This window comes from Rissa tridactyla, chromosome 8 (genome assembly GCF_028500815.1).
Source record: "Rissa tridactyla isolate bRisTri1 chromosome 8, bRisTri1.patW.cur.20221130, whole genome shotgun sequence".
NCBI classification, from domain to species: Eukaryota; Metazoa; Chordata; class Aves; order Charadriiformes; family Laridae; genus Rissa; species Rissa tridactyla.
The window spans coordinates 3,133,287-3,160,300 of NC_071473.1; the positions used below are offsets into that span (position 1 = coordinate 3,133,287).

General features: G+C 43.7%; 3 protein-coding genes across 8 annotated transcripts in view; 1 reads left to right on the forward strand and 2 right to left on the reverse strand.

The window, feature by feature from the left end:
- The window catches only part of MAD1L1 (mitotic arrest deficient 1 like 1), a 369,255-nt gene extending 353,905 nt beyond the window's left edge, over nt 1-15,350 (reverse strand). For 2 of the 4 annotated variants that reach the window (XR_008468072.1, XM_054212044.1), the window contains exons 1-9: nt 14,407-14,882; nt 13,747-13,900; nt 12,298-12,438; nt 10,339-10,518; nt 8,816-8,940; nt 8,053-8,134; nt 7,032-7,162; nt 5,609-5,723; nt 4,606-4,667 (exon numbers count right to left, since the gene is read on the reverse strand). Coding sequence is in view for 3 of the 4 variants with exons in the window: in XM_054212044.1 (XP_054068019.1) it covers nt 4,606-4,667; nt 5,609-5,723; nt 7,032-7,162; nt 8,053-8,134; nt 8,816-8,940; nt 10,339-10,518; nt 12,298-12,438; nt 13,747-13,896 (986 nt within the window). In the remaining variant the exon portion in view is untranslated. Of the gene's footprint in view, nt 1-4,605; nt 4,668-5,608; nt 5,724-7,031; nt 7,163-8,052; nt 8,135-8,815; nt 8,941-10,338; nt 10,519-12,297; nt 12,439-13,746; nt 13,901-14,406; nt 14,883-15,092; nt 15,249-15,273 lie in introns of those variants that run through there. The other 2 variants (XM_054212045.1, XM_054212046.1) reach the window with 2 other exon arrangements.
- An 880-nt stretch (nt 15,351-16,230) lies between these two features.
- On the reverse strand, nt 16,231-18,709 carry MRM2 (mitochondrial rRNA methyltransferase 2). The gene is made up of 3 exons (XM_054210480.1): nt 18,627-18,709; nt 17,716-17,987; nt 16,231-17,013 (listed from the first exon to the last, which is right to left on the reverse strand). Exons 1-3 carry the CDS (start codon nt 18,644-18,646, stop codon nt 16,589-16,591), a joined length of 717 nt encoding a protein of 238 aa, XP_054066455.1. The 5' UTR covers nt 18,647-18,709; the 3' UTR covers nt 16,231-16,588.
- NUDT1 (nudix hydrolase 1) lies at nt 18,305-23,484 on the forward strand. Of its 3 annotated transcripts, none has more exons than XM_054210481.1 (4): nt 18,305-18,454; nt 19,437-19,593; nt 22,630-22,775; nt 22,989-23,484. In XM_054210481.1, exons 2-4 carry the CDS (start codon nt 19,442-19,444, stop codon nt 23,159-23,161), a joined length of 471 nt encoding a protein of 156 aa, XP_054066456.1. In that variant the 5' UTR covers nt 18,305-18,454; nt 19,437-19,441; the 3' UTR covers nt 23,162-23,484. The 3 variants fall into 3 exon arrangements, with proteins under 3 accessions (XP_054066456.1, XP_054066458.1, XP_054066459.1); XM_054210483.1 differs by lacking the exon at nt 18,305-18,454 and adding an exon at nt 18,732-18,775; XM_054210484.1 differs by lacking the exon at nt 18,305-18,454 and adding an exon at nt 18,794-18,814.
- The last annotated feature ends 3,530 nt before the right edge of the window (nt 23,485-27,014 follow it).

Consider the following 27,014-nt stretch of genomic DNA (forward strand, 5'->3'; position numbering starts at 1 on the left):
TCAATAAACTGAAGAGTCCCTCCAGATCAGCCATCACTGTAGGCACCAGGGGGCTGAGACCTGCCTTCCAACGTAACCGCAGTTAGATGCAACTAAAGAACATCCAAGACCAGGACTGGAGCCTCTGCGCAACATGGAAAAGCCCAAGCACACTACTTGTCTTCCTGATACATCAGCCTCACCTTTAATTTCCATACCGTATCCCATGGCCCTTCAGAAAAGGAGAACTGATCTCTCCATTGCTTCCCTGTGATGGGCATGGGAAGAAGGAAAGTGATTGTGAGAAGTAATAGGAACAAAATCTTTTGCTTTATTTTTCACACACAAACACTGAGCTTGAGCTGACAGGACTATTTGCAACAGAAAACAGTGCCCCAAAAAAGGAAAGACTGACTTAAATAGGTCATTATCAATATATTTGATCACCTTCCGCTCCTTGATTACACTAACATCAAAATTCTACCACTGATATAAAATAATTCTGCTGTGTGTGCAAAGACCTTTGAGCCCAGCAGGTGACAATAAAAACTTCACATAGTCAGTACTTCCAATTAAAATCCCCCCCAAAAAAACTAAACAAACAGACAAAAAATAAAAACCAAAACAACATAAAAAAAACACAAAAAAACCTAAACCAAACCAAACCACAAACCAAAACAAAACCAAACAAAATCACACATTACTATTTATTCTCTCAAAAAAAAAAAATGTGCTTGGACTAAAACTCCTCTGAAGCTATTGCTTATGATCCGCCTGTCAGCCTTCAGAAATTTGCATAACTTTTCAGCAAAACTTCAACCTTTCAAAACTTGTGATCTTCTGCCACTTATGGATAAGTACAGAGACAAATGCACCATTAGCCCTTGCCAGCTGCTATCGATGACTATCAGTATCTGACTTACCAACCGCCTCATCTTTAAAACATACCTGATGCACATCATTTTGCATCATTCAGTACTCCAGGGTGTATCTATTTGTGGATACCAAACTCACCTGGCTAATTCATTAAAGGGCAAAGGCAACACCAGCCAAACATAGACAAGCAGCAGCAAAAAAGCCTTCTTTAGATTAAAAGCTCACAGAACAAGAACGCTCATTTTTTATTTGAGTATCTTCTACATGTCACAGAAGGGAAAGTCGGAACAGTGACAGTGCAGCTCTCAAGGGTGCAATTCTAAGGCTTGGGATGGGGAGAAGAGAACAAGGTTTGAAGAACTCCTATTAAGCAAGACAAAATGAAGAATGTGTGGTGTAAATATGAAGTTTACAGAGTTAGTTGCAAAAACACTCTATTCTGTATGCCATTAGAGAAATACGCACAAATATTTTTCATACCAAGTTACTACCCTAAGTACTGGACAAGGAGACAGTGACTGCACACATGCAGCATTAAATATATTTTAAAAGATTTGACAGCAACAACAATCAATTTTCATTAGACTCGCTAACCCTTCTTCAGGTGTTCAACTGATGGTTTTTACATCAGGCTGCGCCTGCCAGAGTGGAGCAGAAAACCAGTTTTCTCCAGCAGCAGGGGAAAGGATGCCATCTCGTGGGTTGTTTTGCACACTGCCATCCAAATAAACCACCCACCTTTTCTTGCAACAACCTTACAGAAATATTTTTCTGTTAAAATACATGTTGTTTAATGGCAGTCAAAAAACTACCTGGAAAGTATCTCTAAGCTAAAAGTCAAACTCTGAAAAAAACAACCAAGTCTGTCGTGATTAATATGGTTCTTCAGTGAAGATGGTCAACGACTCAGAGTACAAGAAGCTTGTTTTCTCAACACAACTCTTTCCTAACAAAGTCCTACAATAGCCGTAAATGAATATCCTTCTCAATAAGAGTAAACTCAAAAATAAATAAGACTTCCTACTCACAAAGCAGAAATTTCAGCATTTGGTATTTTTTTCCTTCTACAGTTGGAGCCAAATCCTACTACAGGAATATCAAGTCAGAGCAACACGTGACAAATGTATGAAAATCCCTAGCAGCGTAACAGTAACAAATACAAAAAACCTACAAGACAAAATTACATCCATGATGAAACACAGAACCAACTATACCAGAAAGTAGGCAGTAAGAAGTTCAAGATAACAAAAGGATATATAATTGAACACAAAAAAGATTATGCAGATTCGTAATGTGTATACATAATGATGGGGTGTATTATTTGATTATCTGGGTATGGTGCAGCTTACAAGTATATTATATACCATTTGTATAAGGCAAGCATAATTCCAAGGGCAAATTCTGGAAAGAACACCACACAACAGCCATGCAAACACACCAACTTGCTCTAGAGCTAAAGCTGTCTTTGTTCCCATAGTTTATGAGAGCAAGAGCAAAACCCAGGAGCTTATAAATGGCATCCAGAACTAGCAAACATGAGATTAGCCTTTGAGTAAACTGTTAATGAACTTGTTTTCCCCCCAAAAGGTGAAGCATTATAAACACTTAGCTCTTTCATTGTTACCAAAAAGAGACTAGTACTAAAACAGTAGGATTACCACTCCACTCCTAAAAGCTGCACCTCCTTTCCAAGTATTATTACATAAAATTAAACTTGAAATTACACTCCTAGGTCTGATCATAAGCCAATCTGACAAAAAGCCTGCTGGGACCATGCAATCAGTGAACAGAAACCACCGAGAGCAGACACGGAACAAGCCCTGTGGAAGCGCTGGAGGAAATGAAAAACCATTCTCTCCTAAAACACCGCAGGCTGTACGCACTTCCCTTACATTCTCTGTACCAATGAAAAATGTGATAAGGAAAGATGAGAAATCCTAACACATTCCCTTTTTCCTTGCTTATCAAGTTATTAGCAAACAGCACATTGCTCTGGCTCTTTGGGACAACCATCCAACTTGTTCCTATTTTCTCCTATTATGAGATGAGCAATTAACTCTTCTCAAACCTTCACCAACAGCATGCTCCAGGAACCTGACTAGGACAGTGATACCTCATCATCTTCATATTCCTGACCAAAAATGAATGCAATTCATGCCGTAAGAAGTCTGAACAACACCAAAAAAAAAAAACCACAAAAAAAGAGAGGTGGGAATCATCCAGTTCCACTTGTTACAATTGCATGTAAGAGATGATTTTTCTCAAGAGCAATTCCCTTTTCTGTATGAGAAGACGCCATTAATAGCACTAAACAATACGGCCCAATCAAAAACCTAACACTTTACAGTGAATATTCTGATTTTAAATGAAGGAGTTATTAGACTTCAACAGGCAGAATCACTTGGTTCCATTTCTCTCCCACTGTGAAATTACCTCATTAAATCTTTAACAGCTTGAGGTAAGTAAAAAGCTTTTACTCCACTGTCTGATAGAACAGGTTTTGAGAAAAAGATTCATACTATTTCTGTCCGTTCCTTGCCAAAGGAGATATAGCACAATTCTAACTTCATCTAAATGTATGTATCCTCAGCAGATGAAGGAAAGAATCTCAAGCATGATACCTACTAGCCTCTAGAAAAAGGTTCATTATTCTTATTAAACAGAGAACACAGAAAATTAAGGGAGCTTTCCCAGGTTGAACATAAGTGTCTTTCACATGACACAGTAATGTGCTCAAACCATACATGCATCTCCAAACACTCCTACTTCCAAACAATCCCAGCAGCGTGCAGACACAACTCTGTTGCTGGGCACATGTAATGAATGGAATAAAGAAACAATCAGTAAAATTCAGTTCTGTGGTTCATGTTGCAGCTCAGGCCTTTATCCAATATGAAAGGTGATCTGTACTATAATGCTCAAATCAAAACAGCTGTTTACAAAGAAACATCCGTCCTTCTAGGTTAAGAACAATGTAAATATTTAGAGACAATAAAGCAGTGCTGAAACATATGACACACAAATGCATTGAACCTTCTACAGTGGAAGAAAATGATCAGCAGATGCACTGTTTCCAGCCCTCCTTTATACCACATACATACCAGAGACCTTAAAAAAATCTGGTTCAATGCTCCACATGTCAGAAAGAGTTGTTAAGTAATGGTACATAAAGAAACTAGCTGGTCTAACAAAATACCGTTTGGGGGACTGGGTTTTTTCCCCCTTTTATAAGAAGCTGAGTTTATTCCATTTCCCTTGTTAGATAAAATAACTAAATTAACAACTGTTCTTCAGCTGCTTTAGGGAAGAGGAGTCACAACAACATGACCTGGCAGTTTATTTTGATATCCAGATTTCAAAGAAATCACATTTACAACAATTTGTTATAAGTAACATACATTCTCTTCATATCCTAAAATTCTTAAAAGTTCACTTGTTAAGCTAGCTGAATCTCTAAGTAAACGTGAGCACAGCTATACGCAAATAGTTCAAAGAACTCAACATTGAACCTTGGCCTCAGAGACACTGGTCAAGCCGCCTTGTTGAAAACCCTTGTTAGTTCCCAAAGATACTTTATAACAGTTTGTATCTTAAGGTTCTACCCCTACATAATAAAAGATACTGGAAAAGCTTCCACTTGAGGAAGAGATCGCAAGAAAGCATGACCAACACACATCAGAGATCAGACAATTAAGAGGAAAAGAAAGTGGTTTAGAAGTTTTACCTCCCTCCAGAGCTGTGAGCACATACCTGATATTCAAGCCAGTGCTCTGGTCCAGTTTCTCCCAGCTTTTTAATTTTCCCAGAAGTTTCTGAAGTAGAGATCAAAAGAAGAGTTAGAGACACTGACAAATGTTCTAACAGCTCACTTTCCACAGAGTTTTCTCATAATTCTCCATTCAAACTCAGTGTCTTTTCCTGCTGTGGATTTCATTATTTTCTTATCTAGCACCTTTGTGTTGTCATTCTCCAGCCCTCGCAAACGTTTTCCCTGTCACCACAGCCTTACAACACATAAAACCCATGTTAGACATCAGTACTACAGATTACCTAACCCTGTGAGCTACCATCACTGTACTAAATCCTTGGTAGACTAGACCCTTGGCAGCAGAGAAGAAAAGTTCTATCCTCAACGCTGGTTCTGTAGCAGCCAAAGTGCTGACTTCTCCTTTTCCAGTTCCTCTAATAGCTTTTTATTTCCAGTCAATACCTGATAGTATTACCAAAACCTGATCAGACACCAATATAGTTCCGCAGATCAAGAAGTCTACACATTTAGGTTAATTTCTTAACAACTCACTGTAAGCTCGATACAGAGTGGGATGGAAGCAAGACAATTTTATTCACTTGAGACCACATTCTGTCCCACATTGGCAGCAACCCAAGTGTGCATCAAGGTTCTTACCACACGCCTGTTCAGCAACACCATCTGGGCAGAGCTTATTGCCAAAAAAAGCATTTTCAGCAGAAGAAAGGTAAAAGCAAGACAGCAAGGCCAAAAAAGACACTATGATAAGATTGTTCTTTACAGAAAGTCTCCAGCTGAGCAGTAGATATCCTTTTGCCTTCTTCACCTTCATTGCCATTGCTCCCCCTCATGCTGACGTTTAAGTTTGTGAATTCCTAGTTCAAACCCATTAATTAAAACAGGTATCACATCTCAACTAATACAATATAAGAAGAGCCTAGAAGGGGACAGGCAACAAAGGAAACCCCTATTCTGCTCATCCACCAAACGTTCCCAGCTCCTCACCTCATTTTCCAATTCAACAGACACTAGCTGTGCTTGTACTTTCTCATAGCGTTCCAGTTTTCTTTGGAGACCTTCTACCTCCTCTTTAAGCAATCCATTGTTTTCTTTCATTTCCCTATGGTGAAGAGAGAGACAACGATTAAAGAGCCATGCAACTCAATTCCCTCTCTCAAACTTCCAGATACACATGGAATTACAAGGGAATCAAATGACATTGAACAGACGTTATTACATTCAACTGACTCACTTCTATAACCTTCACTGCAAAGCCACTGCTACAAACACACGCAGCTTGATTTAACTGATTTTTTCTACTCTAAGTAGAAAATATCATAATTATGTCCAAACAACCTGAAGTTTTGTAGCTGCTTTACTGATTGGCAAAACCGCATGAAGAGTAGCAAAAGACTCCCAACTCTGATCTTCAGTCAGGCTGAATGCAGGGTTGGAACACAGCAAGCGGTGGACACTTGGGCTTTTTAAGTACTCTGTGATGACTGAGCAAGCATTGAGACTGCTTGGTTTTACTTCAATAGAGGTGTGCAGGGGTGAGATAAAACTGTATTAAAAAAAAAAAAAAACCTCCAACCTGGTGATATCATGTTTCTGAGCACAAAAAAACAAGCATGAGAAGAGATTCCAAGATAAATGATTTCAAATGATAATGAAACACTAACAAGAACAAAGCCAAGGGAAATTATTTAATTTTAGAATAAGAAAAAGCTGGCAAGATCACTCATGTAATTCAGGCTTTTTTTTTTAAAGAAGCACCAGAAGATGGAAATAAAGTTTACTGTAAACAAAAAAAATATATACACACACACACACACCTTTAAGGCAGGTTATTCCATAGTACATAGGAATTTCATTTTTCAAATTAATTGTCACTTCAGAAACCCAGAAAGCCTACTCCACCGAGGGCAATTATCAGGGTGCTTTAGAAATGTAAACAAAAGACTTTCCAAACAGTATGCTGGACCAACAGGCATAGTGGTAACAATAACTAAGCAAAAACAGTTTGTAACAAAAATAGTGGTAACAATAAGTAAGCAAAACCAGTTATTATAGAAATGTTCAGCTGTCTCTTCTCTCTACAGGGATTTCTTTCCCAAACCTGTATAAAGTTCATCACTACATTTAAACATCGAATTTTGTTCTAACAACTATGTATCCCCATCCAAAACAATCAATACGCTCTTGCTGTGTTCAGGAAGATTACCCAGATCTTGTCAAATCCTCTCATCTAGTAACCATCACAACACTGCTCAATTCATACACAGTATTTATATGAAATAGTTAAACTTCCTTCTAAAGTTCCCCATATGGAAGCCCAATAGAGGGATCTGAAAGCGCATGTAGTGCAATTACAGCAGGTAGAGAAGAACACAAAATAACCCCCTCAACAACTGAACCCTTCTTTCACCTGAAGTAGGCATTTTCCTCCCTGAGTTGACGCAATTCCCGCTCCATTTTTGGGAAACGGGCCAGCTCTGCCTTCATGTTCTTGACAATTAGAGCATCATGTTCCTGCTGGGAGAACTTCTGTTCCAGATCCTGGAAACACGGGATGACAAGAGGGCAGAAATTACTAACTTGGAACTCCTAAGAAATACTTCTCTATTGTACTTTTTAAACTCGAGTGAAGTTGGAAAGGAACTCAGTAGGTCATCTGGTCCAATCCATTGCTCAAAGTAGGGATGACTCTTGGGCCACTTGTAACACCTGGGCTGGCCTCTTCTCTACACCTGTTTACCCTAAGTTCATAACAAAAAAAGATCTCTGCTAATCATTAAAAGGTCCTTCTTCTATTGACTAAACAAAATCCGTGATTTTCTTGACATCTGTCCCTCTGCCAATGAAGTGTAGAGAGGGGCACTTGGATGGCCTGCAAGAATTAGGAATGAAAAGAAACACAACTGTGCATTTTAGCATTATGGTAAATGTTGCTCTTCTTTTCCCCTAAAAAAAAAAAAAAAGTTTATTTAGGTATCAGGCTGCAATGGTATTGCAGCCTGATACCATGTTTCCTGACCTTTCCTTTCAATGGAGGAAGTCTCTTCTTGCAATCACAGAACTGGCAATGAAGCTGGCTTTCACTGTAGCTTTACTTTACCGCAACCACAGGCAGTGCGACTAACAGCACCCGCTCAAACCAAAGTAACTCTCCACATCTGCCTCTCCCAGGAAGATAAAACAAGTGAAAAAGATACACTCCCACCCATCTACGTGTTAATTTGAAAGGACATAAGACATTTGTCCATTCAACTGAATTTAGCCAGCTTCAAGCTCTTGCTGGCCATCAGATCAAATTCTTCTATGACGAACTAACCTTTTATTCCTGCAATAATTTAAAAAAACAAAAAAAAAAACCACAGACAACACTGTTTGTTCTAACACTGTTAGTTTATAAACTAAAGCTTTATATAAGCCACCAAGTTTCTTACCTTAATCTTCTGTTCATATTCTGCCAGTAGAGATTGGCTTGCTTGCAATGTCTGAATCTGCTGACTAGCCTCTTGCCATTTTCTATTAGATGTAGACACAAGCGGAATTTAGCACACAGGAATCACATACCAGAAACAACCTTCATGCAGAACCATCTCTAACAAACATTTTCAAACACCACTAACAAGGTACGTGGTACTGTTACAGAAGATGGTCTCTCAAACAGTTTCACACTCATACCATCTCCCTCTAATTCAGAGACAAAAACATCCATTTTTACTAAAAAGATGCATCCTGAGAAATACCCCCAAATCAAGCCACCTTAACTCTGAAACCAACAAATACACACTCGCAGTAAATAAACCTTTGAAATTGAAGAGTTGAACTTAGTAAGCAAGAAAAAAGCACACTCATCTCTTTCAACTACCCCTCAAGTATGATTTATGGCTTGGTATTTTTGTTCCGTTGGGTCTATAAAGTTCAGATTAGCCATTCCCACCCACATGCATTCTGTTAACTCTCCACCATGAACATGAGACATCACTGAGATTTTAAGCTCAAGTTGTTGTTTTTTCTCAAGGTACAATTAAATTGCACCTTGGAGCTAGTTTCAAACAATGGTTATAACCTGCACATCCAGATCAAAGAACCCCTTTGATGAGTGGAAATCAAACGCCATTGGAAGTTTTGACTGACAACGGCAGCAGAAGACTGAAGTTTTGTTTGCCTTTTTCTCCCTACAGTTATCCATCCCCTGCTTACTTATGTTGAACATCCAACTGTTCCATCAGCTCCTGCTTCTGAGAGTCTTGGCTTGTCATTTGCATCTCTTGGTTCATTATATTCCATTGCAGCTCTGATATTTTCCCTTTTAATATAGTGATTGTCTGAATTAATGGAAAGAAAGAATAAACACACATGGCTATGAGCCTCCAAGCTGGACGTTATGGATGGTGACAGAAATCATATACAACTAAAAAGTACAATCACCAAACCCAGAAACAATCCCATACTCTTGCAAACCTCCAGACCTGCTAACTCACCTCAAAAGGAAAGGCACAAGAAAATCATTTAGTTACTTTCATCTGTCACCCAAATTGTCACTTCCATTACCTATTGAATGGGTGACCTCAAACTGGCGTGAAAAACATCAAGCTTCAAAGCTAGATGATGATAAAACACAAGTTTTAAAGTAAAAAAATTATCCCACAACCATTCCAAATATATTTTTCTTGGGTTTCAAAATTGAAAATGTCTGGGTTTGCCTCAGCCAAATACCAGAAGTATTACGCTTTCCTTAAAAGTAGAGGCCAGCATTTTTAAAAATTCTGTTCTAAATATCTTAACTCCAAAGAAAAACTCAGAGGTTTGTTTCAAATAGCCATTACTCTGCTCCCTTTAACAGAGAAAAAATCTCAAAACATTACACATGCAGGGTGCTTTCTAGACAGAGAGACATGTAGGGTTCTCATCTTGATACTGGTGGATACGGAAATAAAAAGAACACAGAAATAGAACTGCTGCACATGTTTCATATGTAGGTTTAGTTTCTCACACCTGCCATCACTGTCTCCCTGTTTTTAATCCCTGATAACTGGCACATTAAATCTGTTTACCTGCTTTATCACATAGATACATTTCCAGCGACATCTAGGCAGGAGGAAGGCTTAAGGACTTAGTGGTTGTTGATCCACAGCTGGTGCAGGACACCAATTTAAACAGAAAAGTTACAAATGATCTAGCTGAACTTAACTATAATGATATCTGAAAAGGCTGAGGACTGAGACAATGGTCTGTTCATCCAAAAGAACTGAAATTCTTATACAAGCATTCATTCTATAGTGGAACATATAGACATACTTTGTACGTAACTTTGGTCTCATCCACTCTACAGTTCATGCTCCTTCCCTGAACATCTTCCCATCTTATCTCCTCCATCGCTTCCCCTTTCTTTACTCAATGTCATGTAACCTGACTTCTAAACCTAGATGCTGTACATTGCCTTGCACTTTTTTTTCCCTCCTTCTCCATACCAACCTAAGAATTCTCTTCTCGTTAATTAACACAGCAGCATCTTCTGACCTGCTCACTTGTGTCTAGACTTGGTTAGGTTCCAAACTTTGACAGCAAAGACGCCCACCACCAGGGTTCATTCATTTGCAGATGATGAACATAGCAATTCCAATTTTTTTTTTTTTTTAAAATCAAAAAGGGCACTTTCAATTCACAAGAATTGCAAAGTCACCTGAAGCTATGAACGGATTAAAAAATTACTCTGCTCTTACTTCATTAGCTTCAGCTAATTTGCTCTCCTTCTCTTGCAGCTTCTTACTCATTGTCTCCATGCTCTTCTTATAGGATTTGTTCATCTCCATTTGTTCTTTCAGTTTATTTTCAGCTTCTGTTTCCCTTTCCTGATACTGCTTTATGCGTGTGAGCAGCTCCTGGTTACGGTCAGCCTCTCGCTTGCAAAGAAAAAAATGCAAAGACATAAGAAAGCAGCGCAAAGGTGAAGCCGTTTTCATTTCTACTGTCTCTGTTCCTCATTACTGTGGTCACCAAGGCATCTCCACGAAGCAACGTTACTCAGACCATAGCTTTAACCTCTGCACTAGAAAGGGCAAAAAAATCTTACCAGCAGCAACTCAATGTCAAGGAACTACCCAGGGCAATGGAGCTAGAAAATTAAAAGACAGAGTCTTCCAAATCTCTTAGACTGTGACATGAATATGAGAATACAGACATGGCTTCACAGACTCCACTGCACACTCTCCAGCAGATCAAAGATGAAAGAATTCGATGCTCCAATTTGAAGATGACCCATGCATAGCAAATTGACTTTCAGAAACTGGGATCTCAATAGTTGTGTTAATAAGACAAACTTGCCTCTGCAGCTTCTGGAAATTGTATGATGTTATTTAATAGGAAAGAAACGGGCTTTAAATGCACTGTATTATCAACAAATACAATAAATATTTTTGCACTCTGACAACCTTTCACACACCATTTCAGTTTATTCCCACCACAAATTGATTAACACTTACTGAAAAAGTGTGTAGTAAATTCCTTCGCTAATCAAAGCGAATCGAGACAGGGATTTACATAGTAAGCAAGGATTATGCAAAGCAACGTGAGGTTCATAAAACCTTTATCCACGTGACTCAAAAAAACGACAGAATCTGAGCAGGGTAATTACCACAGTGCTGGATTAGTGCTGCTCCCTTTTTTTGCACCAGTATTCCAAGGGTGTCTGTGACTGACTCAGCTACATTCCAGTTTGAAATCTTCGAGGCTTAATCCCACACCACCCAACTTCAGAGAAATGAGGAATTTAGTCACTGACTTGCTATTTCACAACTACACACTAAATCTGTCGCCCAGCACCCTTGTAAAATACAACAAAACATGCTTATTATTTTTTAAATATTTCTTTTCAAATAATCAGCCCCATATAAGACCTTTATTATGCCACAAAACCCACAAATCTACTACTTATTTGTGTAATGCAGTTAAGCAAACACATGCAGGCATAAAACCAGAAACCAATAAAAGCTTAGTCCCTGAGTGAGGCTCACTTTTTTATCAGTGCAAGCTCTCTTGTGTGACAGTGCATGGTTGGCACTGCTGCCATTCCAATTAATTACAGTCACACAAACTAAATGCTTGCAATTGTGCCAGCAGAAGTTTAAATTCATCTGGGAGAAAAATGATTAAATACTTCTGGGAGAAACAAATAACAAATCCTTTTTGTTACTGGTACCCATGACAACTTCAGTGCTAAACTAACAGAATCTAGCAATCAGGTTATCAGTTTGTCAACTAAACAAGGCTTTGACATTCACACTCTTGTGTACACGAGCAAGTTAATGCAGTGCACTGTGAGGGGATATGTAGAGCAAAACAGCTGGTGCTGGGAACTTGACACCCACACCACCACCGCTTTTGCAGTAAATGCAAACGCAGTAAATGCATTACTGGAGCATTTATTACAGATTCACTCAAGTGTTGCTCTGAAGACAATGTCCATTAGCAGCTTGGGAACACTAGGCTTGCATCTTTCAGTTCAGTTTCATCCAAAAAAAGTCAACTATACACATTCTGAGAAACAGCACTGCAAACCAAAGCACAGCAGGTGAGAAGTCAAGAGCACATCCCTGATCCAAACTAAAACACCAACGTAGATGCACTACATACGTCCTGACTTAGGCCTATGATATCAAGCCATCCATAACCCGTGCACTCACCTCATAGTTTCTGGCGTTGGTATTAGCTGCCTTCTCTAGCTCAATGCGAGCTCGTTTGTGGCTAAGCTCCATCTGCATCTTCTCTCGTTCCACCTGCAGGAGCTGGGATTTGGAGTGGATCTGCCCAGCTTGTTCTTCCAACTGGCCAGTTCATGTGTGAAAAGTGACATTGGACACCATTAACAGCACTGCAACAGTATCATCATCTCCCACCCTGTACTATTCAGCTGACACTTGCATGCCATTTTACAAATTACAAGGAAGTTATCACTATGTTTGTGGTACTTCTCATACCAACTGTAGATGCAGAAATCAAGAGTTCAACAACACACTCAGAAACCCACATCAAATCAATGTTAGCTGGAAAGACGTGACTTTGAAGTTCTTCATTCAGAATTTCCCATTCAACCTCCAGAGGTACTCTGACAAAACGTACTTCTCTATTTAAAAAAAAGGTTAATTAATTATGAACTCCCCACCCCTCATAAAACTAACAGCAGCTAACCAAGCAGAGAGCGTGCTCCCCACGAAATTTAACTGCTGAGCAAAATAACGTTTCTTTACTACCTGCTACAACATTATGCTACATTTTTTCATTCAAATTACCCTAGAGCACAGACAACATTAATAGAATACCTCACATCTAAGCAATGTACATTGAAGGCACAGCTAATGAAGACTCTCTAAGCAGAGAGACCCTCCTCTAACCATCTCTGTAACCAGAGATGTACCACAGACAAAACGTATACATTTTTTCAACATTCCAAATGCAAAGCAGATTTACATTAAAAAGAAAGCCAGCTTATTTTACACTTAGAGACTGAAATAGAAATTATATTAAGGTACAGAATACCGAAACTTCATTCCAGTCTAATAAACAGTCCTTATGATCCAAGATGTCCGCTTACTTCATGCTTTATCAGCATAAGGCAACTTACAGGGAAAAGTCAAAAAAACCCATATGGATACAAGCAGAAACAGACAAGAAAATACATCTGGTTAGCACATCAAAGCCATAGCACAATGCAAGCCTCCTGTATGTGACCAGGCAGAGAAACTTTAAGGAAGATTGTGGGAAAAAAGGTAAAAAAATTACTTATTATAAAAAATATTAACAGATATAAAGCTCCTTTGTTCAGCAATATGAAAACAACTTACAATTTAATTTCCTGAGCTGCTACACAGCTATAACAAGCAGGGAATAAATTCAAAGGACCTTTCTTAAGTTTTTACAAAACAGAAATAAATATGCCTGACACTTTAAAAAAAAAATTAAAGATTCTAGAATGTTGACCAAAAGCAAGCTTCCATTATTGAGCTTGCATGAATAACAGTTTTAGAAAGAATGGTCAGATCTTAATGAAATCAATCCCGATTCCTGGAATTAAAAGGAGTCTACAACCACACTAAAGCAATACTCCAGGCATCACTAAGCTAAGGACACCTCACCTGCATCCTCTGCTGGTACTGAATCTGCAAGGAGCTTTGAGACGATCCTGGTGTGGCCAGTCCTGACACCCCCTCCATACGCTGTGAAATAAAGTTGTTGAGGGATCTCAGGGTGGAGAAGACAGTGGTATTATTTTCCAAGTCCTCCATGGCTCTGGAAACACACAGAAAATCATCAATAAAACATTCATAACAACCTACAGTCTACTAGCTGCTTTGCTAAAGAGAGATACATCACTGTCCTGAGGAAACACTAAATGCAAGGTCTTCCAATTTACAGGGTACAAACCCCAATCTGCTAGTCTCTGCTGGGATCAACTTGAACCAGAAAACACAATCCAACCAAGGCTGATATCTCTGAAACGAGAAACTGACGCAGCAGAGCCTGCTCTTCCCTGAGCTTTCTACCTATTTCCTTTTATTTAAATACATTCTCCCCTGAATCTTAGCCCACAAGCGTACAAATAAGAGCATAAGTCACACAAAATTGAATTCTTCTTTCGTATATAATCAAGAAAGACTCTGGGATACAAGGTAATATTGTAGGACATGAAGTTCTACAGCATATAACACTAACAAACAGAACGCATTACTCTTCCTCCAAACGTTTGAGGCTGATGAGGGAAGGAGAACTAATTCCACATCAGCAGCAAACCCTACCTTTGACACAACTTGATTCTGGTTTCCAAAAAGCACTTTGGAACCTAACTTCCAGCAGTGAGATGTCCCAAGCTCACAGATCACTTTTATAAGTAAAGCTGTGTCTCCTCATGCACATAAAAGTTTTTACAATTCATCCTTCAAATTGGGAAGGGTACTAACTAAAAGGCCAAAGACAAATCAAGCCTGGAGCTCAGCAAATCTGCAAGGTTTCCCAGGAGGCTTCAGGAAGCCTTAAGCGAGTCCCTCTAGCGTGCATGCCCCACAAAGCCCCAGAAGCACAGAAGGTTCAAGACCGGGAAAGGCAGCCCACAACATTCACATAGGCTTGTACCACAGACACAGATTTGAGGCGAACTTCCAGAGTAACACAGTGGTTATTCTTTGGATTTGTATCTTCACGAAAAGGAGACATAATAGAAGCACACAGGCAACAGATCAGCCAAAACACAAATGAAAACGTTTACTCGAAAAAAGTACTTCAGTGCCACCTGCAAATAAATTCAAGACACCACTTCCAACAGGTAGGTGCGCTGCAGCAAGCCTCTTTTGAAATTAACCGAGCTAAGAAGGCCCGTACGCCCCGCTCCCCGCGGCAGAAAGCGCTTTGGCACAGGTCCCTTGCCCTCACAGCCCGCCGCCCCGCCGCACAGCCCCGCGGCCGGGCCCTCACGGACCCCCCTCACCCCACAGCCCTCCCTGCCCTGCCCCGCCTCCGGGACGGCGCTGAGAGGAACAGGGGACACGGCGCAGCCTCCCTTCCCCGCTCCCGCACCGCCGAGCTCGGCGGCGGGGCGGGCCGAGCAGAGCCGGCGGGCTCCCCGACCGCCCTCAGCCGCCACCGGCCGCCCTCACTCTCTCACTCACCCGCCGCTTGGATCTCCCTCCTCGCCCCGCCGCCGAGATCTCGCGGGAACTCGCCCCCAGCTCTCGCGAGAACAGCGGCACGGGCCGCCGTAACGACGGGACTAGGCGCGCCAGCCGTCCGCGCCGTACCGTAATGCCCAGATTCGAGCTCCGCCCGCCCCGCCAAAACCGCTGTGTCCCCCCGCTGTGTCCCTTCCGCTCTGTCCCCGGGCACGGCCCTGCTCGGGCAAAGCCCCACTGCCCCACCGAAGCTGCATCCAGCACGGAGATCGAGAAGGCGGAGGTTTCAAAGCCGTTGAAAGTGGATAAATCCATAAGCAACCCTAAATGAGATGTTTATAACGAGAAAGATCTGGAAGCCTGAAACACAGACAGTGCTGCCAGTCCCTCTTATAACTCATGTCACAGTTGGCCTGATAAAAGTGCTATTTAATGTAAAAGTTGTCACTTCCAGATAAGGTGGTGGCTAAATTTATTTTCACAAACAGAATTGTAGCAATTCAGTCAGTAATTCTCCCTGTCTGGGATCCAAGGAACATCTTGTCACCTCACCTAAGAAACACCATCGGTCAAACATAAAACACCACTGAAAACATCGTGGAAATTATCTGCTCAGTAGCGATGACCCTGCCCTGCTGTCATCTACCGGATTTATGAGTACAATGAAGTAGTAACTTCCAAATACAACCCGTGCCTTCAGACAACGCAGCAGAGCCGACAGGCGAAACACTCCCCAGCCAGAGTCGTGTGTCCCGACACAGCTCATAACGCGGCGACACAGATCTCCGCACGCACGAGAACGTCACCTATTTTCACATGCGCTAATAAATTGCACCAGCTTTTAGGAACGGTGAAGAGGCAATAAATTGGCTCAAAGTCCCCTTGCTGTTCCCTCTCACTCTTACGTCTCGTCTCATATATGACAACACCAGCAGTGCAATGATTTTCAAGCACACATTAAAAACTCATACGATCAGTTTTATTTTCATTTCCATTACTGCAGCCCCAGAGGCTGCCTTTCAGATTACTCCTCTCTACCCCCCACTGTTTTCCCCACAGGTGAGGAGCTAGATTGGATGTCTCCACTTGTATAATTAGTGGATAAACTCGGTCGGACACCACCCTGGTTTATTTTTGTATTTGAAAAGCATGATGTACTTCGAAAGAACTGTGGCGGAATTTCCCGGGTTGTTCTCAACAATGTCACGGTTCAAGTCAGGGGTCTTAATGATGGGATTTTTCTTTAAACACAAGCCAAATTCCGCTTTCCCGTCAATGTCTGATCACCTGTTTGATAACCCGCGGTTCTCAGCGTTCATTTCCCTTTGTACAGCCTTGCCAAATAATAAGCTTCAGCAGAGTCCTTCCGGCTGGCCAGAGGCTTTATAGTTCTCACGTCTTGGAACTGCTCCTTCAGTCTGTTTTGGAGAAGACGGGACTCATGTCCATCCCAGAATTTACACAGTATCGTTCCTTTTGGCTTTAAAATACTTTTGGACAGATCCAGAAGGCCTAAACACAGATTGATCAGCCTCTGATGATCCAGTTCTTTAATGCCTGTCGCATTAGGTGCCATGTCACTCAGGATAACATCCACCTTCTCCGCAGGCAGCAGGCTCTGAATCGTCCTCAGCGTGCCTGGGTCTGCAACATCAGCCTCCGACAGGAACACTGCTCCTTCCAGAGGAGAAATCCGCAGGAGGTCAACGCCAAGGACGAAGCCGGTGGGAAGAGCAGGATCTAGATTATAAGGATGAATGACATGCTGAACACTCATCATGGCTGCAAACAACCTGCATATGCATGAGCTCCAGGCTAGTCAATAAACAAAAACGTTATCACCTGCCTTGTCTGGTTGTCTTGTCCTTAGACCATTTGCTGTGTGCATCCAGATGGATGGTTTGCTATAAGCTAATCCATTCAAGATGAAAACTCAGTTACTTTGGATAAGCAAGGGGTATTTTTCTTGTTTTTTCCTGTTCTTTCAAAGCTGACAGTCCAGAAATCCTGGACAACAGCACAGATAGTAACATCTTATCTTGTAAATATTAATGGCTTAAAACACATCAACCGTACACAGTGGCTACTATCATTTTTCAAGATGTCAGACAAAAATACAGAAAAACCAAATTACCTCCTGGAAGCTACATGAATTTCAGAACTGTATGAAGGCATCCTCCCCACAACACAGTTAATCCAAACACTTTGTTATACCTACGGAGGCAACTCACAGTAAGTTTTTATTTCACAAACATGATTTCTCTGGACTGTATGAAGATTTTCACTGTCACACAGGTACACACCTTCACACTTCTATCAGTGACTCTGATGTTTGCCGGTGCCCATGTGCCTTCCCCACACCGCCACCATCACAGACGAGTTTTCTCACACGCTTCAAGATGAGCATCAACCCCATCTTGCCTGCCAAAAATGTTCACTTACCGGTACCTAAGGCATTGACCCTCTCTACAGCAACCTGGCTCCAAGCACCAGGTGCTGCTCCACAATCAAGAACTGCAAGTCCTGGACGAAGAATATGAAGCTTGTCATCGATCTCTAGCAATTTGAAGGCACTTCGGCAACGATAATGCTGCCGCTTCGTTGCCTTGACAAAGGGATCCTTCAGGTGCCGCTCCAGCCACCAGTGCTCAGTTCCAGTTTTCTTCAGACACCCCGCCGTGGTGTGGAGACATTTGCTCGCCAGATGCCAACAGCTGCTCAGGAACACAGGTGAGTTAATTGGATAGCGCATCATCACCACGTATTTCAAAAGTCTCCATAGTAATTAATTCTGATCTTGACTACAGCTCCTCCTATGTCATCAGGCTCAAAAAAACCTCTCCAAATTTGAGATTCTTGGCACCTTTGGTTATCTGGTCCAATCTCAATGTATTTTGGGTGGAGGCCAAACAGGTTACCCCCTGAGTGAAGGCAGGGAAGAGGACCCCGCTCCAAGCTCTTGGCCTCTGCTCCGGTGCTTGTGCTGAAGGGCACAACATGGCACACTGATCCCAGGAAGGACCCGGGCTGCCTCAGAGGGGCTGGCGGCCTCCACGAGAGGGGACACGAGAGCACCTATGCCCCTCAGAGGACAGAGGAGCGCCCAAGCTGCTGGAGGCTCCTTGGGGCCTCGGAGCAGAGCACACCGACAGCCACGGGCACTGCTACCACCTCCTGCCAGGTAACTGACCCCACTCCGGCACCGACAAACCCCACACGCTCCTTCCCCGCTCCTGACGGAAATTTACGGCGCCGGGACTAACGCCGCACCTCCCCGGGGACACCCCACCACCGCGGCGGGACCAGTCGGCCCGTCCCGGCGCCAGGCTCTCCTCCGCGGCCCCGACACGCACCTGCCCCCGCGCCAGGCCATGGCGGCCGCCGCAGCCCGCCCCGTTCCCCTCACGGCGGCGCGCGGCGGGGCGGGAAGGGGCGGGAAGGGGCGGGGCGGGTATGAGCCGGGGGGCGGTGGCGGGCGGGAAAGTCGGGCGTTGGGCCTGAGGTGATCGGGGGACGGGGGAGCCCGGAACGGAGGATGGGGGTGCTGGGGAATGGTTCCGGACAAGGATTTGGGGAAGGGGGGCTCAAAGATCTGGGGAGGGGGTTCTGGGGAATCAACATTTGGGGAGGGGGGTGAAAAATTTGGGGAGGGTGTTCTAGGGCATCAAGATTTGGGGAGGGGGTAGTGAAGGGACAAGGATTTGGGGAGGGGGTTCAAGATTTGGGGAGGGAGTTGCTCAGGGGAACAAGGATTTGGGGAGGGGGTTCTGGGGAATCGATATTTAGGGAGGGTGTTCTGAGGGGGACAAGGGTTTGAGGAGGGGGATGAAAGATTTGGGGAGGGGGCATCAAGATTTGGGGATGGAGCTGCTGTGGGGACAAGGATTTGGGGAGAGGGATGAAAGATTTGGGGAGGTGGATCGGGGGGAGAGGGAGACCAAGGGTCAGTGGGGCGCGTTAGAGAAGTGGGCATCGGGAGAGGCAGTGGGGGACCAAGGGTTTGGGCTGGGGACGGTGGGAGCAGGCATTTGGGGAGGGGGAGCTGGGTGTTTGGGGGTGCAGGGCTATCTGCCCCCCCAGCCCCGGGCCAGAAGGGCAGCCTGGCCTCCCCTCAGGGGTGCTGGCAGCCCTTGACCAATGTGCCCTCCTCGCCCCCTGCCCAGGAGCCATGTGCACATCCAGGCTCTTCACCCTGGTCCTGGTGGTGCAGCCGCCCCGCGTCCTGCTGGGCATGAAGAAACGTGGCTTTGGAGCCGGGCTGTGGAACGGCTTCGGGGGGAAGGTGCAGCCCGGGGAGAGCATCGAGGAGGCTGCTCGCAGGTGAGGCCCGTCCCGGCCGGGAGAGGCGGGTATTGGGGCACAGGGTCGGCCATGGAGGTGTCAGACCATTTGTGATGGGCTGCAGGTGGAGGCACCGCCACTCAGCCGATCAGTGACGCCCTCGTAACCAGTGTTACCCACCAGTGCAGTCGTGAACCATCCCTGAACAGAGAAAATCGCCTGCGCCACTGGCGATGAGGGCTCGTCCACATGTACAAAGAAATGGGATTGCTCCCCGTTGCCTGTCATCTGCAGATCTGTCACTGTCATCTGATCTATGAGTAACTGGAAGTTACTGAGTGTCCTCCCTCCCACCTCTTGCTTCTGATCTAAACTGAGCCTTAGTCTTGCTAGCGGTGGGCAGAGGCCCTTGCACTGTTCAGAAAGGTGCAGAGTTTAATTTTGGCTATATAGAAGAATTTCAGCTTATGCCAGCGTACTGCATATTGTTCAAATTTGAAGCTATTGAACAGGTGCTACCTTCCAGTAGCATTTTTAGTGCTGCTTGAAAATGTAGGGACAAAATTCTCAGAGGTCTCTTATGAAAGGCACTGTAGAAATTTATTGTTTGACTGCATGGTGGCATTTTTAAGCCCTAATGCTGGGGTAGGGAATTGAATTCCATTGGTACAGAGGTACAGTACCATTTTTGAACCTTTTATTACCGATTTCTTGAAGTTCTTCTCTCTAGTCATCAAAATGAAATAGCAGATCGCAGCTGAATTGCTAAACTTTAAAAATTAGGTACCTCATTCTTTATGTGAACGTTGCTGATACAGAGCCACACTTTGCCACCTCCTCACTTTCTTGTATGCCCAAAGTTACCCTCGCACCTGCAGGAAGATCAGTGTTGGTGTGCTCAACAGCTACCAAACAGCTTTTGCCCTGAACCACCTTCTCAGCTGTGCCACTGCAACCGCCTGGGTTCTGTGGTGAGATGAGCCAGGGACAGAAGGGTCCTCTCTGCAGATGTGCACCCCGCAGTGCACAGGGTTAACGGACCTGATGCTTCTCATGTCATTTATCGGCTGTGAGTGGAGGGAGATCAGCTTTGTTAACTTAAATCGGGCCTACATTTGATGGGCTTACATTGCCACTGACTGTGGTGTAAATTAATGATTTAATTTAGCATTTGATTTCCTAGGTGTGCGCTAGCCCAGAGTTAGAAACTGGAGCTTTAGTCCATACAAGATGTCAAGCGATAGAAGTTTCAGCATTCTCGGTGCAACGTGCCGCAGCAGAGCCAGCGCTGCTGCTCTGGACAGTGGAACAGTCTGGTCCTCAGCCCTTTGGAGGCAGCTGGTAGGAGTTTACTGCAGAATGACACAACTGATTCCTGCTGGGGTCAACTGAGCAGGAAGCAGTTCCCAGAGCCAGGGCCAGCTGGGCGCGCAGCCCACCTTCCTGGAGGGAACACCGCTGTGTCCGTGCTGCCTCGGGGCGCAGCTCCCCTCCAGGACGCATCACAGAGTCCAAACCAAACTTGCCTCACACCACCTCCGCTCTGTGTTCGGCGTCGAGGTGTTACACTGCGGTTCCGTGTTGCACTGTCTCGCTGGACCTTGCAGTGGCATAAGGTGTGAAGTGTCCTCCCAGCACAGGTAGTTAAACGTTAAGCTGAAACATGAACTTAAGTTTCCTGTATCAGTAAGATTTCTGTACTCTGGGTATGCCACGTTCCCGTGACCGCCTGGGCACACAGCTCTTCAGTGGCACATCTTGTAAGGGGAGCATTTAGCTAGCTCGTTATTTCTAGTTTGCTACCTGTAGTGTTTCCAATTACTATAGACAGGGCCAAACAGCTAACAGATAAATTGCTTGGAGAACCATAGCAGCGTTGTGCTTTGTTGTTCAATTATCACAGCCTGTAAAACGTGACTTTTAGCTTTGTTGCTGGAAAACCGTCTCTGCTTTAGACATTGTTTGTCAGGAAGATAAACTAAAATTAGCTAAGACATTAAGTTGGAATATAATTTTGAAGGATGAGATTCATGAAATTGATGCCAAAGGAAGCTGGAGCCTTAAAGATCATTTCCATTACACTTTAAAATCGTTAGTTACTGACAAATATGTGACTGCATTAATTATTAACCTTAACTGAAGAGACACTGCTTCCAAGTATTCCTTGTTTTTGTACATTAGAAAAACCATGACTAACTTCAAGCTATGCTGATTCTGTTAGAGGCAGATAAAAATTAAAGAAGCCCTAAATGCACAGCCCAAACACAGCAAGTAATTGAATGTGCTTCAAGTAGCCCTGCATGGCGATGCACGGAAAAGAGCTGTCTGGCAAGTCTCTCAAAGTGCTCTTAAAAGTCTTGCCTTCTAGCCTCTCGTTATGCTAAATGTACTCCCAAGAAGCAGAAATGGAAAGTTTACACAATTGCTTTGTGTTTTTCCTACAGCATTTGAATGGGAGACAGTATTCCTAACGGCCTGCGTGCAAATGACGTTACGCAAATGATGTTACGCAGTGTGTGGTGTTATTTCAATAAGCTTCAGTTAGCCTCAGAACTAGCTGATTTTGTAACAAGTACAGACGTTCTAGTATTTATTACCTGCTTCCCCATGATTCTAAAAGCTTTAGCTTGAAGTTGGCAAAGCCTTGGTTTTGCCTGTCTAAATGAGTATCTCTGAGTCCTTAAGCCACATCCAGCAACAGTCCTATGAGTGTTAGTCCACTTCTAACTAATCTCAGAAAAGACCATCGTGTTGCAAGGAGCATAAATTATACTAAACAATCAATTTTCCTGAATCTTCCCTTTCCAACGTTAGCCTATTTTCCTACCAGTCTTTAGAAGCTTGAAATAAGACACGAGCCAGTCCGACCTGGCTCCGCTGGGCTGTGAGCAGGCCAATGGTTTGGTGCCAGCCAGAACTCTGCCCTGCTCTGCAGGCTGTGCCCTCCTCTGTTTTCCAGGTGCAGCTTTCACCTTTGGTTCGCTGCAAGTATTTTCGATGTGCAAATAAAGCTAATGACTGCTTTTTGTTCTCCCACTGCTCGCTTTCATGTAATGAAGTCTATTTCTTGTGCAGGGAGCTCCTGGAGGAGAGCGGACTGACAGTGGACACCTTGCAGAAGATGGGCCAGATCACATTTGAATTTGTAGGCAACTCTGAACTCATGGATGTTCACATTTTCCGGGCAGATAATTTTCATGGAGAGCCAACGGAAAGCGATGGTAGGTAGCTAGGGGAGAGGAAGGAAGGATGTGCATTCTCTTCTGAGACAGTCCTGCTCTTCAGAAACGCAGAACTACTCATGCCAAAACCCCTTTGAGACGGGAGGCGGCTGCGCTGGAGAGGGAAGCTCTTTGTTGACACATACTCAAAGTCTGGGCAGCAAGAAAACAACAGAAAGTCTCATGCAAAGTTCTTTTGTTTTCTCCCCCCAGAAATGCGTCCACAGTGGTTTCAGCTGGATGAGGTGCCGTTCAATCACATGTGGGCAGATGACATCTATTGGTTTCCCCTGGTGCTTCAGAAAAAGTTGTTTCGTGGCTATTTTAAGTTCCAGGGACAAGACACAATCCTGGAGCACACTCTGAAAGAAGTGGAGGAAGTTTAAGAAAACGGAAGCATTCAACCCACGCGCTTCTGCCCACACTGGGCTAACACCACCATAGTACTATTCGTAAGGGTCTCCTTTCTCAACTCTCCAGCAAAGGAGGCTTATTTGCCATGTCACTGGGAAGTTAAGGAAAATAAGGGGGTTTCTTACAGCAAAAATAAAAGTAACGAGATTTTGCATGCTGTGAAGTCCCCGGCTGTGGTATACTTTAGCGGTTATGTGATCACAACTATTAAAAACTTAGTGTTAACCCTTTTCTTTGCAGGTGGCTAACGCTTTAGGCTTTTCCCTTGTGGCTAGAAATGTTTTTAAAAGATTATTAAAAAATATTTTTAAAAGTGTGTGTTGTATATGGCTGGCTACCTTCTCGGCTATTTAATGGCCTTGCAGGAGTTGGCTTCCTTTCACAGGAACATTGAGTGGAACCGTGATGTGGCAGAACCCATTAAGTGTCTTCTCTCTGCCAGTTTCCATGCTGTCCCCTTTTCGGCATTGCCTCCTGTGACAAGGCCAGGCTTGACCAGCCCTGGGAAAGCCATTTCGAAAGCTAAGGTGGAGATCCCTTCAGGGCTCTCCAGCTGAAGGGGGTGTAAGGTTAGAGGAGTTACCAAAACAGAGTCAGAAGTAGACGGATGGCACTATTTGAGCCCTGCTTTCACTCTTACAGCTTCTACCGTGAACTTAAACTGTTTTGAGCATTTCAGGTAAAAATATCCTGGACAAAAATCAACTTTGAGCAAGTCCAGGTTACAGAGTGCCATGGCCGATGGCTGCGGGCTTTGCCACACAGGGGTAGCAGGCGACTAGTTCAGCATTCAGGTCAGCCCAACCCCACACGCCGAGCAGCAAAAGCTTAATCAAACTCTGCTAGAAATAACACATCACATATATAACTTCTTACACGAGTTTTGGTTTTTTTGTTGGTTTTTTTTTTTTTTTTAAACACTATTACAAACACATATAACACAGATAGAATCGTGGAATGTAATATAGGATCTGTAAACATTTCCAGTCTACCAGCTGTAGTAATAGTTCTTTAATTCCTGCATTTGGATAAAGTGCTTCATACATAAGGCTATTTGAGCAAAGCAAAGATACAGGATATTCCAGGCAGGCAAAATTCACACCCTCTGAACAAGATTGTTTCTTCTTGTCTCCCTCCAGCAGTTCTGAATAATTTATACCGCTCAAAAATGCCCTTCTCCATATGCTCAGTAAGCCACAGCTCAGAGGATAAGAGTTAACACCTCAGACTCTCGCTCTTGCTATTGTAAAGAAGCCAGTGTGCAGCACAGAGTTTTTGATACCTCTGCTCCCGACAGCAGTCAGGGCTCCTGGCTGTTCCAGTGGAGACAATGGCTTCAGGCAAACAGAGGAGAGAAAACACGCGCAAGGGGACAGGGAGCTTGGAACGGGATGCAAGACCTTACTGCGTGGTAGGAAAAGGGAGTGACCAGCAGCCGATGCCTGTGATGGGCTCTCGCTTCATTTCCTGGTGGAAACTGTAAATTGCATGGTGGGAAAGCGCAAGTTACTTTCTCTTCCTCCAGGAGTTTAGGTAGGAAAGAACAAGCGCGGCTCAGGCCTGCACTTCTATTTGCCGTCCCCTCCTCTGCAGTCAGCTCAATCCTCTCACAAGGATGCTCTCACCAGCACTGACTTTCAGCTCACACCAAAGAGTAGTGACATTATTTTTCCTGCTGCTGTTGTGGAGACTGATAGGTTTTAAATAAATTCTGTCCCCAGCTAGTGATCTTTGTCATTTAGGAAACAGCACAAATTGGAGATTGTGAATTAGCCTGTTACAAATTCCATGAATTACACCTTGGCATGATCAAAGCAGAAGAGTAAAAGCACTGGAGTGCAGCAAGGCACCGTTGAAAACATGTTACAACTCAGGAGGAGCAACTTGCAAGGAAGATGGAAGGAGAGGGAAAGAAGGATCAAAGATTAAGGTTGTATTGTAAATACAGTTTGGAAAGCCTTTCAACACATGATACTGGTCAAAAAGCCTGTATATTGCCACTTCACAGCTTGAGGCAGAGACCTCAGGAGTGACAAAAACATATAGCCCTTTTGATAAAACATTTTTCAGTTTTTCAGGTGTTTATTACTCTGGTACCTCCGTGACAGATTTTGAGAGCGACACTGACAAAAAAAAAGCGGAGGCCTCTTCTATCATTACTATTTTGAAGACACGAAAGTCCCCAGGAGCTGCAGCACTACCCAGAAAGCTTCCATTCAAGAAGGCACGTTAACTCTTTGGCGCTATGTCTTACAGGAGCATCAGTTCTGGGACAGGCAGCACGCGCTCGTCAATTAGTCTTCCAGTTTTAGTGTTTATTGCAACCTGCCCAGCCACCAGCAACGGAACCAGCTTCACGAAGCCTTGTTCTCCCCTTGCACCCAGCCAGGCCGTTTGCCGCAGAAGGCAGCGGCGCAGAGGTAACTAGAACCGTTTCCCTTACACTGACGAGGGCAGACAAGACAACCGATTCCCGGCTGCGTTCCTCTACAGGAAGGAAGCTGTACTTGATACTGCTCTCCATAAGTCTGCCAGATCCCTAAATGAAACAGGACAAATACAGTAAGGAAATCCCTCACACCTTGAGGTAAACGTAACAGTGCTATTTGCAGAATGACCAGCCTCCCCAAAATCAGTCTTGCAAGCGAAGGGTCGTATGAAATAGCGTACGTGTGTGTGTAGGAATGAGGCAGAAGCTCGACAGTCCAGTACGCAACAAACTCTGAAAGTGCCATCAGCTGTATCAGCTTTGAGAACACAAGGCCTCTGTGCTCAAAATACTAGGTGAACACAGTAAAATCAAAACAAGAAAACCCCACCCCAAAACTGCCCTCCTCAGAGGCGAGGGCTGACAATGGAGGAACAGGAGTTTTCTCAAAACAACGCAATTCCAGTTCCTTTATCAGTCCTGCGGTCTGTGTTTATCATTATTACAGTCTCTGCAGTTGGACTGTAGAATTCTTGCTTTGAAGGAGAACAGGAAGGAGGAGTTAGTCCAAAGTCCAAATGTGGGTTTGATGTTTGTTTTTTGGAGTTTTGTTTTTAAATAAAGTCCAAAATTGTAACTTCTTTTTCTAAATGCGAGAAGTGCAAAGTTCCAGTCAGGCTCACACCTTGCAAGTACTGCTACAGAACGCAGCCCAGCCACTACCCCAGCCAGACAAGTTAGGTAGAAGATCCATCATACAGATACCAGATCTTGCCCCAAAACATACGGTATTTTCTCAATTTGACCGTTCACCACTTCAGGCTAAATGAGGGAGGATGGGTCCTAAGACTAAGCAAATGCCAGGCCGTAAGCAGCCAGCACCTCCTGAAGGTGCTAGGAGTGTTTAAAAACAAGGTAACTCGATTTCCGCACTTTAACCACAAACTATCTTCCTAATCAAGACACGGTCAAGCAGAAAAGCCTTTTGTGCCATTCTTGAGATAATATCGTCTTTGTTACTGTAGTGCAGAAACCTTTCCCTCCCCAGCCAGTTCGCTCTGGCTTGTGAGCTGAATCTCTTCTGCATCCCTTTGGAAATCTTCAGGAGAGAAAATCAAATCCGTCACAGCCATTCGCAGTTCATCTGTCTCGCAGGCCAAGGCTGATAGGCAGGAGTAAAGACTCAGAAGAGAGTTAGCATTTAAATCACTGTAAAAAGCTCTGAATAACACATTCTGAGCAAGGCTGTTAAACAAGTCTCCCTACACACTCCTTAAGGCCCAGCACCCAAGAAATTCACCCACATAAGCCTGTAATGGTTATGCTGAGCAAGTAACAGCATCTTACTCCCAGCTGAAGAAACTAACCCATAATTTCCACCTGGACTAGGCAGAGCT

Bases quoted from the DNA above. Each gene is read 5' to 3' on its own strand.
- MRM2 (XM_054210480.1), bottom strand. From the start codon at position 18,646: ATGGCCTGGCGCGGGGGCAG. The intron at 17,988-18,626 runs GTGCGTGTCGGG...GTTCCTGAGCAG, and splicing joins ATGGCCTGGCGCGGGGGCAG to CTGTTGGCATCTGGCGAGCA. The intron at 17,014-17,715 runs GTAAGTGAACAT...CTTATAATCTAG, and splicing joins GGTCAATGCCTTAGGTACCG to ATCCTGCTCTTCCCACCGGC.
- NUDT1 (XM_054210481.1), top strand. From the start codon at position 19,442: ATGTGCACATCCAGGCTCTTCACCCTGGTCCTGGTGGTGCAGCCGCCC. The intron at 19,594-22,629 runs GTGAGGCCCGTC...TTTCTTGTGCAG, and splicing joins ATCGAGGAGGCTGCTCGCAG to GGAGCTCCTGGAGGAGAGCG. The intron at 22,776-22,988 runs GTAGGTAGCTAG...TTCTCCCCCCAG, and splicing joins AGAGCCAACGGAAAGCGATG to AAATGCGTCCACAGTGGTTT.